The sequence below is a fragment of the Limulus polyphemus genome, unplaced genomic scaffold (assembly GCF_000517525.1).
Source record: "Limulus polyphemus unplaced genomic scaffold, Limulus_polyphemus-2.1.2 Scaffold5302, whole genome shotgun sequence".
Taxonomy (NCBI): Eukaryota; Metazoa; Arthropoda; class Merostomata; order Xiphosura; family Limulidae; genus Limulus; species Limulus polyphemus.
Window position 1 is genome coordinate 62099 of NW_013670912.1, and position 10967 is coordinate 73065.

The 10967-nt window shown below is 33.6% G+C and overlaps 1 protein-coding gene across 1 annotated transcript in view; it reads left to right on the forward strand.

Annotated features, from left to right (window-relative positions):
- Positions 1 to 10597, forward strand: part of LOC106472402 (polypeptide N-acetylgalactosaminyltransferase 1-like) — a gene marked incomplete at its 3' end in the record, with an annotated part of 18715 nt that extends 8118 nt beyond the window's left edge. The window contains exons 4-8 of the mRNA XM_022400981.1: positions 4826 to 4992; positions 5422 to 5477; positions 8403 to 8554; positions 8988 to 9158; positions 10470 to 10597. Coding sequence (XP_022256689.1) covers positions 4826 to 4992; positions 5422 to 5477; positions 8403 to 8554; positions 8988 to 9158; positions 10470 to 10597 — 674 coding nt within the window. The remainder of the gene's footprint in view (positions 1 to 4825; positions 4993 to 5421; positions 5478 to 8402; positions 8555 to 8987; positions 9159 to 10469) is intronic.
- Between the last annotated feature and the right edge of the window lie 370 nt (positions 10598 to 10967).

Sequence of the window (10967 nt, forward strand, 5' to 3'; positions counted from 1 at the left end):
CTTTTTTGAATTATGAAAAACACAAATGGATTGAAATATGTAATTAAATTATCTCAAAATAAACCTTCATTTCGGTGCAATATTGAAATTAGCTTGAATTCTTCATAACCTCTGAATAGTGGTTGACCTCACCGGTCACTGTGGTCTAGTATACATTAAAGTTAAGTCCCTCAGTGCTGTTTTAAGTTTCAATAGTGTAAAACTGTTTCATGTTGGATCATGTTAACAGTTAAACATCTGTTGAAACTGTTTCATGTTGGATCATGTTAATTGTCAAACGTCTGTTGAAACTGTTTCATGTTGGATCGTGTTAATTGTCAAACGTCTGTTGAAACTGTTTCATGTTGGATCGTGTTAAGTGTCAAACATCTGTTGAAACTGTTTCATGTTGGATCGTGTTAAGTGTCAAACATCTATTGAAACTGTTTCATGTTGGATCGTGTTAAGTGTCAAACATCTGTTGAAACTGTTTCATGTTGGATCATGTTAAGTGTTAAACATCTGTTGAAACTGTTTCATGTTGGATCGTGTTAAGTGTCAAACATCTGTTGAAACTGTTTCATGTTGGATCGTGTTAAGTGTCAAACATCTATTGAAACTGTTTCATGTTGGATCGTGTTAAGTGTCAAACATCTATTGAAACTGTTTCATGTTGGATCATGTTAAGTGTCAAACATCTGTTGAAACTGTTTCATGTTGGATCATGTTTAGCATTAGTAGGGCATTAAACATTTGTTAATGCTATTTCATGTTGAATTTTGATAACCAGTAAACATCTGTTAAAAGTGTTTTGTGTTGGACCACATTAACCATTAAACATTTTTGTTATGTAGTATCATATCATCAATACAACTAGATAATATAATTATATTGGGCTTATTGTGTGTATACATGTAATCATGAACACTGTCAGAATCACAGAGTGAATGCGCCTTTTCTGGACCTTTTCATCCATACTAAGAATTTAAGTGATTTACCTAAGTAAGTGTTTATTAAAATTGAAAATTCAGATGGTAGTGGGTCTTTTTAGAGTAATGGGATACAGTTGCACACCTCTCACCCAAAGCTATCTCGAACTTAATTTACCCTCTATGCATTGCTCAACAAATTTTTTCTTATAGCACACCAGTCAATTATACCCTTTTATTTTCGTGCCATTTCAGAACATGTGCATATCATGTGACTACCCTCCACCAATCGTACTGCACCACCTATACTAGCACAGGTGGCTTCCTATATTATTCTAGCACAATCCACACTTTCTAGATTGGCATAACAGTGTGTAGACATGTGTTTACTTTGCTCCATGTGCTTGCTTTTTTTGTTGTGATTGCATTTCAGTCCTTCACCAGTTTAAACTTAAATATTTTGCTTTGAATTTTAGTTTTGTTTTCTAAAGAATTCTTTCATATTTTGATTCTAATTTGAAATGTGAATTTAAATTCTAGAGTGGTGGATGATGAAGTTCCTGCCAATATTGAGGATAGTAATGTCACTTGTCCCCAGCAAGGTAGGTTGACAATGTCTATTGAGGAAATTCAAGCCTTAATTTGCAGGAAGTTGGACAATTTCACTCGGTGGTCGGTTTGTTCTCCCTTTCCCCTTGAACAAGCTTCTGGAGAAGAATTTGTTCCGGCCTTTTTTGGTCAGTCACTTCATGTTGACAATCAGGAGAGTTTGCTGACCTCGCTGTTTCTACACCTTATTGATCAGGTATGTCAAATTTTAAATGTTTCACCCTTAGCCCTTGTTGGGTGAATAACCTCTTTCAGATTATTATGTTTTTCCTCCCTCACCCGACATCTGAGCTCATGCTCAATATTTTGCTGATGAGTTCCTGTCAAAAACATGTATGTCCCTGCCTCGGTTGATGGACCAATATTCTTTGGCTTACCAGCAGACCTCAATTCCCTTTTTGGATTTCCAACATTTGGATCCCATGTGGGGCTTGAATCTGGAGGATTTGATCCACTTTAATCAATTTCAGTTTTCTAAGATTCGTCTTGCCCCTAACCATTCTTTTGTGTATTATTTCCTCAATACAGTTGTTGTCTCAAGCTTTTCATCAGTCACCTGATCAATTTTCTGATGAACTCAGGACCCTCCTGTGATCTACTCTGGCCTTTTTATTGGTTATTACATTGTTGGGATTTGGTGGGGTGCTTCTCTCCCTGTATTCTTTAAGGGCTCTTCGTCAGGCCCCATTTCTGTTTGAAATGGTTTGTGGTGGTTGTCCTGAGTGTTTGGAGTCTAGGGTTGATGTGGCAAGGCTACATTCCTACTTGTCCTCTCTGGCATCTTGTTTGTCTCATCTGGCTGTTCCTGCCCAAGCTTCACCTGTTCAAGTTCCCCGTGACCCTTCTTCCAGGGATCAGTGGTATGGGTGATAGGGTGTATTTTCCAGGGCAAGTGGGGGTCAGGTTTCAACAGTTCTCAACCATTTAGCTCATCTTCACGATGGATTCGTGGGTTTTACGGGTTCTGTCAGAGGGTCTTTGCATTCAGTTCAAGTCTCCCCCCATCCTCTTCCCTGGTTTCCTTCCCCCCTACACAAAGGAGCTATCGAACAGGTCGTGCTCACTCATCATAGATCTGTCCCTGCTGAATACCTTTCCAGAGGCAACCCAGTGCACCATGGAGTCCTACCTCTCCCTCAGGTGGGTTTTTTCCCTGGAACTCTGGATGACCAAGTTTGATGTGACAGATGCCTATTTTTCTATTCTCATAGCTCCATGGTCATGTTGTTTTCTTCGGTTTGTCCACAAGGGCTGTCTTTCAGTTCTGTGCACAGCTGTTTAGTCTGGCTTCAGCTCCTGATGTGTTCTGTCAAGTGATTCCCTCATTTTCTCGTCATCTTTACTTGCTGAGTCTTCGGATTCATCCATACATGGATGACTGGCTTCTGCTTGCCGCTTTCCAGTCCCCAGTCAGTCTTACACCCGATTACTTCTTCGAGAAGCTGCTCATGTGGGGTTTCTTATCAAGTTAGAGAAGTCCTTTCTAACCCCTACACAATATCTTATTCATTTAGGGGTTCTCTTCAATTCCCATCTCATAGTCAATGCTTATCGACCAATGCAACTTCTCTCACGATCTCTTGGATCATCCTATCACCCACCCAGAGCCGACCTTGCATAGGGGCTCAACAGGGAAATGTCCATGGTGGGGGTTTCCATTCCACTGCCTCGTCTCGTCACTCACCTGTTTACAGATGCTTCCTTGGTAGGTTGGGGAGCTTCCCTCGAATCCAAGGAGATTTCGTATATCCACACTATGCTGATTCACATCATAGTTATACCGCACTGCTCCAAAGCAAAGTATATGGTGCCTGCCTCATACATTCCACCGCCTATATGTATTACTGTTTCCTCACTGGATGAGGAGCATACCTGTTCCAGAAGTAGTGCTATACCCCACAGGTGTGCCTTACTTTCTTCTTCTGGCACACCCGTTCTTTTCAGGCAGTTGTTTTCCATTTATTTGAATACTGTCTTGCCATGACCAGCCCCTTCACCTTTTCAGTGAGGGATTCTAGCTTTGAGTGAGAGGAGGTAGTACTGTTTCGGAAGTTAACATTTTCCTACACTGAAAATGTATTTCCGATAGGTACTTATCTCCTCTCACCCACTTCCCACCCTTCCTCCCCACTGATATGCTGGTGTTTTGATTTGTAACTGCCAATTCTCCAAAGTGAGGATTGTGCTAGAATAGTAAAGTATAGGTAGAGCAGTATGATTGGTGGAGGGTAATCACATGATATGTGCAGGTTCTGAAATAGCATGAAAATAAAGGGGTATAATAAACTGGTGCGCTATTAGCAAACAAAAATCAAGGTTGAGATAGCTTTGGGTGAAAGGAGGTAAGTACCTAGAAATACATTTTCAGTGTAAGAAAATGTTAACTTCCATTTTTTCTGAATGAATAAATAATATTAGACACCATGAGTTCAGATGTGAGAAGAAGAGGAAAACATTTTGTTAGTTAAGAACTTAGAAGTATGTCTGTGTTCAGTACTAGTGATCCAAATCTAGATGGTTAGCCATGGAAGTTGAGAGAACTTTGTTTAGTCCTAAAACAAAGCTGCTTCAGAACTGTTAATTATTTTCATTTAAAGAAACTTATAATTAAGACTTGCTCAGTGAATTCTGTAGAACTTGATTATGGATCTAAATAAACATACTTGGTATTGGGTTTTGATACTTGTATGTTTTTCAAACTGTGACACTAAAGCATTAGATTCCAATATTCAAGGCTGGAAACCATTTTGGAATGAATATCTTTCTTCTGTTCTTTTTTATGTACAGTTTGTAACTAGGACTTCTGATTTTTGGTTTTAACTGATAAAACACCTCAATACAAAAAAATTAACTTTGTTTTTTTCCAATAAACAACATTGGAAAAATGCTTGAAATGGTTTTTCAGATTAGTGGACATATAAACTGTAGTTACTTTTATGACTTTATTGCTGTGGAATATTTCTCTGAAGGAAAAAAAAGAACATGTTTCATCTGTTAGTGGTACATTAGTTTTTATAATATATAAAACATTGGCTGCTCATGAAGTTTCACCTGTTATTACTCCCATAAGAGAAATTAATATGCAGAGAATACTTCAAAAACACTTATTTTAAAGTACTTACATAAAACTAAAATTGAAAATTCCAAAAAACACTGATTTTAAGATATCTAAATAACACTATAAGACAGCTAAAAAAAACACCAATTGAAAAAAATAATAAACACAGAAAAACAATAGTGCTGTTTGTAACTAAATTTCACTTAATGAAATGTACAATATTTGTTTAATTTTCTGATTGTTTTCTCAGATGTAGAAAGAAAGTCTACCCTGAGAAGCTACCTGCAACGAGTATTGTGATTGTATTTCACAATGAAGCTTGGTCAACTTTACTACGTACCATTCATAGCATCATTCTCACATCTCCCAGAGAATTACTAGAGGAAATTATTCTAGTTGATGACGAAAGTGAGAGAGGTAAGTGTTTAGTGCTGTTTTTTATCGTGTTTGGTTGTCAGTGAAGACTAGAACATTTTGTTTGTAACAAGTTCCCTCCTATGAGATGACAATTGGAGTTTCTCATCTTACCCATTCTTAAGTTCAAGAATCTTGCTAATCTAGCCATAAAAATATATAAAACATAAATTGTAGTCTTGAGTTTCAATCCAGTGAGGTCCAAGTTTTCTTCTCTCTGGAAAACCTGATTACTAATTAAGTTTTCTGTGCTGTATTCACAATTGAGTTGTTTAGTGTATTTCTAAATGATATGTCTAGTTTCATGGTATATTTTTATAAACCTAATCTATGGTTACTTCAAACATCAAACTCACATTTTGTAATGTGTTTTTCAGTAACTAAAATTTATTAGTTTTCATATTTCTCAAAATGAAACATTTTTGTTTACAGATTACCTGAAACAGAAGTTGGAAGATTATGTCTCCAAACTAGAGGTTCCTGTTAAAGTAAGTACTTTATTGTTTTCAACTGCACAAAGCAAGTCATGTTTACACTCCATATTTTATATATATCTGTATTCATCAAAAACTCTGACTCCATGATTAGCTGAAGCTATGCAATATTTTCATATGGAATCACTCATTTCCATCATATTTCTAATATTTTGTTATTTTATCACCAAGTCATTTGAGAATAGATTTGACAGTATCTGAAGACTGATGTTATAAACAGAGTTCTGTCATTTTACCATCAGCTGACACTAGACATTTTACACAACAAACAGTTGATTGATCATTATCATGAATTGTCTGCAGTAGCTGACACTAGACATTTTACACAACAAACTGTTGATTGATCATTATGATGAATTGTGTGCAGTAGCTGACACTAGACATTTTACACAACAAACTGTTGATTGATCATTATGATGAATTGTGTGCAGTAGCTGACTCTAGACATTTTACACAACAAACAGTTGATTGATCATTATCATGAATTGTCTGCAGTAGCTGACACTAGACATTTTACACAACAAACAGTTGATTGATCATTATGATGAATTATGTGCAGTAGCTGACACTAGACATTTTACACAACAAACAATTGATTGATCATTATGATGAATTGTGTGCAGTAGCTGAGACTAGACATTTTACACAACAAACAGTTGATTGATCAATATGATGAATTGTGTTCAGCAGCTGATACTAGACATTTTACACAACAAACAGTTGATTGATCATTATGATGAATTGTGTTCAGCAGCTGATACTAGACATTTTACACAACAAACAGTTGATTGATCATTATGGTGAATTATGTGCAGTAGCTGAGACTAGACATTTTACACAAAAAACAGTTGATTGATCATTATGATGAATTATGTGCAGTTCTTTTTCATCGTGATTTTATTTTTTATTTAGATCCATTACAATATTATATATATTTGTTGTCTATGTTTTTCCTAATGCTGTGACTTTTATATTTCATGTAATCTGTTGGTTAGAAAAACCAAGAAGACTTGGTAGTTGATATTTACTGCAAGTCTTAAAACCTTAATATGGTGCTTGTAGTTGTAAAGTATATTTTTGCAACTGTTCATGAAATCTTAACTAATCTGTTTTAGGTAGTGTCATAATAGAATACATTTCTAGTGATAGGCCTAAGTATCTTCTTGAGGGTTGGTGATATTTTTGGTTCTAAAGTTATTACATGATTTAGGAATATTGTTAAGTACTCATTGTAGTCACTTGAAGCTGTTTAGTTAAGAAGTTATTGAATGTTTTTTGTTTTTCTTTCTTTGGCAAAATTCATAATTCTTATCACTTTTTGCAGAACTTGAAGTTTTATTCAATATCCTAAATAATTTATTAACAATTTATATACTTTTAATTTTTTTTTTAATCTAATTATTTGGATTTAAAAGGAGAGTCTTTCTTGGTATAATTATCTTTAGTAGGCTTAGTCATTAGGATGATCTTTCTTGTTATATTTTATTTTTAATACTCTAGTAATTGGGTGTATAAGAATAGTATTTTTTCATATGTTTATCTTTAGTAGGCCTCGTAATTAGGTGTATAAGAGTAGTATTTCTGTATGTATTTATTTGTAGTAGGCCTAGTAATTGGGTGTATAAGAATAGTATTTTTTCATATGTTTATCTTTAGTAGGCCTCGTAATTAGGTGTATAAGAGTAGTATTTCTGTACGTATTTATTTGTAGTAGGCCTAGTAATTAGGTGCATAAGAATAGTATTTCTTCCATAGTTTATCTTTATAGACCTAGTGACTAATCACTAAAAATAGTATTTCTTTGTATATTCACCATTAGTTTGCCCCATAATTAGGTGCATAAGAATAGTGTTTCTTCATATGTTTATCTTTAGTAAGCCCAGTAATTAGGTGTATAAGAGTAGTATTTCTTCATAAGTTTATCTTTAGTAGGCCTAGTGAATAGATGCATAATAATAGTATTTCTTTATAAGTTTATCTTTAGTAGGCCTATTAAATAGATGCATAAGAATAGTACTTCTTCGTTAGTTTATCGTTAGTAGGCCTAGTGAATAGATGCATAATAATAGTCTTTCTTCATGTATTTATTTTTAGTAGGCCTAGTAATAAGGTGCATAAGAATATTTCTTCATAAGTTTATCTTTAGTAGGCCTAGTGAATAGATGCATAATAATAGTATTTCTTTACAAGTTTATCTTTAGAAGGCCTATTAATTAGATGCATAAGAATAGTCTTTTTTCATGTATTTATTTCTCGTAGGCCTAGTAATTAGGTGTATAAGAGTAGTATTTCTTTATAAGTTTATCTTTAGTAGGCTTACTAATTAGATGCACAATAATATTCTTTCTTCATTTATTTATTTTTAGTAGGCCTAGTAATTAGGTGTGTAAGAATAGTATTTCTTTGTATATTCATCTTTAGTAGGCCTAATAATTAGGTTTGTGAGAAAAATATTTCTTCGCATATTCACCTTTTGTATGCCCAGTAATTATGTGCATAAGCATAGTGTTTCTTCATTTGTTTATCTTTAGTAAGCCCAGTAATTAGATGTATAAGAATAGTATTTCTTCATGTATTTATCTTTAGTAGGGCTAATAATTATAAAGCTAGGAAATTAATGGAATTTGGTAATCAGTTAATCTTTGGGTTCATTAACTGATTAATATTAATCTATTCATTATTCTCACAGGAGACTTGTATAGTTGGAATAATAATCAGAAACATTGATATTGATAAGTTTATTTTTGTAAATTTGATTATTGTAAGAAAAAAATAAAATAGAAAGTTTTTCCCAAACCTTGAATTTTTAGAAATCTACATAATCACCAAGGTGATTTTAGTTATTGCATGAAACAAATAAATAGCAAGTCCTTTTTCATACATTTAGTTTCCAGACCTGAATAAATTTAATTTTTTTAGGTTCTTAGAACTGGGAAAAGGTCAGGATTGATCAGAGCAAGACTTCAAGGGGCAGCTGAGACCAAAGGTCAAGTTATCACTTTCCTGGATGCCCACTGTGAGTGTACTGAAGGCTGGTTAGTCCCTCTGTTGGCTAGAATTGCTGAAGACAAGTAGGTTAATCTCCAAATGTTTTTTCTTTTGTAGATAAAAATATTTCTTTGAGTTATCTTCTGAAAATATCTGTTCTAATAACTTTGGTAAAGAAACCAGATTGTTATCAAAGTGTTTTCAGAATGTCTAAAATTGTATTTTTTGAATAATTTAAGTATTTAATTTTTAACTTTAATATTTTCAGCTTTTCATTGTATAGCTGATGAATAAAAGAACTGAAAATTCAAAATTAGTGTTAATTAAGTATAAATAAAAAACAAGTATGTGAGAACTCCAAGTTTATTACAAATAATTCTGTATGTGTCAGAAACATTAAGTTAATGGAAACAGGTAACTGCCTAAATACAGCGAGTTAAGGAGATAGGAAGGAATGAGCTATAATTTGTTTTTATTAAAGAGTTTATTTCACTAAAATGCAATTCTTTCAAACAGGAACCGAGTGGTTTGTCCTATAATTGATGTTATTAGTGATGAAACGTTTGAGTATATCTCAGCGTCAGACATGACATGGGGTGGTTTCAACTGGAGGCTCAATTTTCGCTGGTACAGAGTTCCTCAGCGAGAAGTAGACCGTCGAAATGGAGACAGAACACTGCCTCTTCGGTAAATGGATATTTTTGTATGTTGTACTTATTTTAAAATAATGTTTTTGTATATTGTACATATTTTAAAATAATGTTTCTGTGTATTGTACATTTTTTAAAATGATGTTTTAATGTATTGTTTATGTTTTAAATGGTTATTTTTGTGCATAGTACTGTTTTAAAATGATGTTTTGTGTATTTTACATGTTTTAAATTAATGTTTTGCGTATCGTGTTTGTTTTAAACTGATGTTATGTATTTTGCATGTTTTAGATAAAGTTTTTGCCTATTTTATGTGATCTAAGTGGACAAAAACAATAATTCTGTATTTTTAAAGTTTTCTTCCTCCAAAAATTTAATTTTTTCATGGTTATTTATTCTAAGTTCTTCATATACATGATATACGTTAAGTTTGAACAAAAAAGTCCTATGTATATTGATTAGATTTCACCCATTGTTTAACATTGCTATTTGTCATGATATAAAAGACTGTTTGGTTTAAGATTTTGTGATATATTTTCATTACCTGTACATCAAGTGAAGATAATTTTGTTTCATCCATAATGATGAGACTACCACATTGTATAGGGAGCATAGTTTAAAGAAAGTTTCCAATCCATAATGATGAGACTACTACTTTGTATAGGGAGCATAGTTTAATAGCGAGCATAGTTTAAAGAAAGTTTCCAATCCATAATGATGAGACTACCACTTTGTATAGGGAGCATAGTTTAATAGCGAGCATAGTTTAAAGAAAGTTTCCAATCCATAATGATGAGACTACCACTTTGTATAGGGAGCATAGTTTAAGAAAGTTTCCAATCCATAATGTAGCAAACTGGTGGGAACAATGTTTCCTTCCATTAGCAAACTGGTGGGAACAATGTTTCCTTCCATTATGGAAGGAAACGTTGTTCCCACCAGTTTGCTAATGGAAGGAAACATTGTTCCCACCAGTTTACTAAGGGAAAGAAAGCTGTTTCCACCAGTTCACTAGAAGGAAGCATTGCTACCATGACTTCACTAATGTACAGTGTTTGTTGAAAACATTTAGCACATAGTCACTTGTTACCATGACTCCACTAATGTACAATGTTTGTTGAAAACTTTTAGCACATAGTCACTTGTTACCATGACTTCACTAATGTACAGTGTTTGTTGAAAACATTTAGCACATAGTCACTTGTTACCATGACTCACTAATGTACAGTGTTTGTTGAAAACTTTTAGCACATAGTTACTACTTACCATCTATGTCATTTGTCATATTTGTCTTAAAATGTGTGAAATCAAATATTTACAAAGTTTTAATTTTTGATTTTGTTTTTAGAACTCCAACAATGGCTGGAGGACTGTTTTCCATAGACAGAGACTATTTTGAATATCTAGGAAAGTATGATGAAGGAATGGATATCTGGGGAGGTGAAAACCTAGAGCTGTCCTTCAGGGTATGTTATAGTTAGTGAAAAAACTGATAACTTTTCTTCAGGGTATGTTTTTATTGAGGGAAAACCAAGAGCTTTCCTTCAGAGTATATTTTATTGAGTGAAAAGTTAGATTCATCCTTCAGGGTGTATTTTATTGAGTGAAAAGTTAGATTCATCCTTCAAGGTATATTTTATTGAGTGAAAAGCTAGATTCATCCTTCAAGGTATATTTTATTGAGTGAAAAGCTAGATTCATCCTTCAAGGTATATTTTATTGAGTGAAAAGCTAGATTCATCCTTCAAGGTATATTTTATTGAGTGAAAAGCTAGATTCATCCTTCAAGGTATATTTTATTGAGTGAAAAGCTAGATTCATCCTTCAAGGTATATTTTATTGAGTG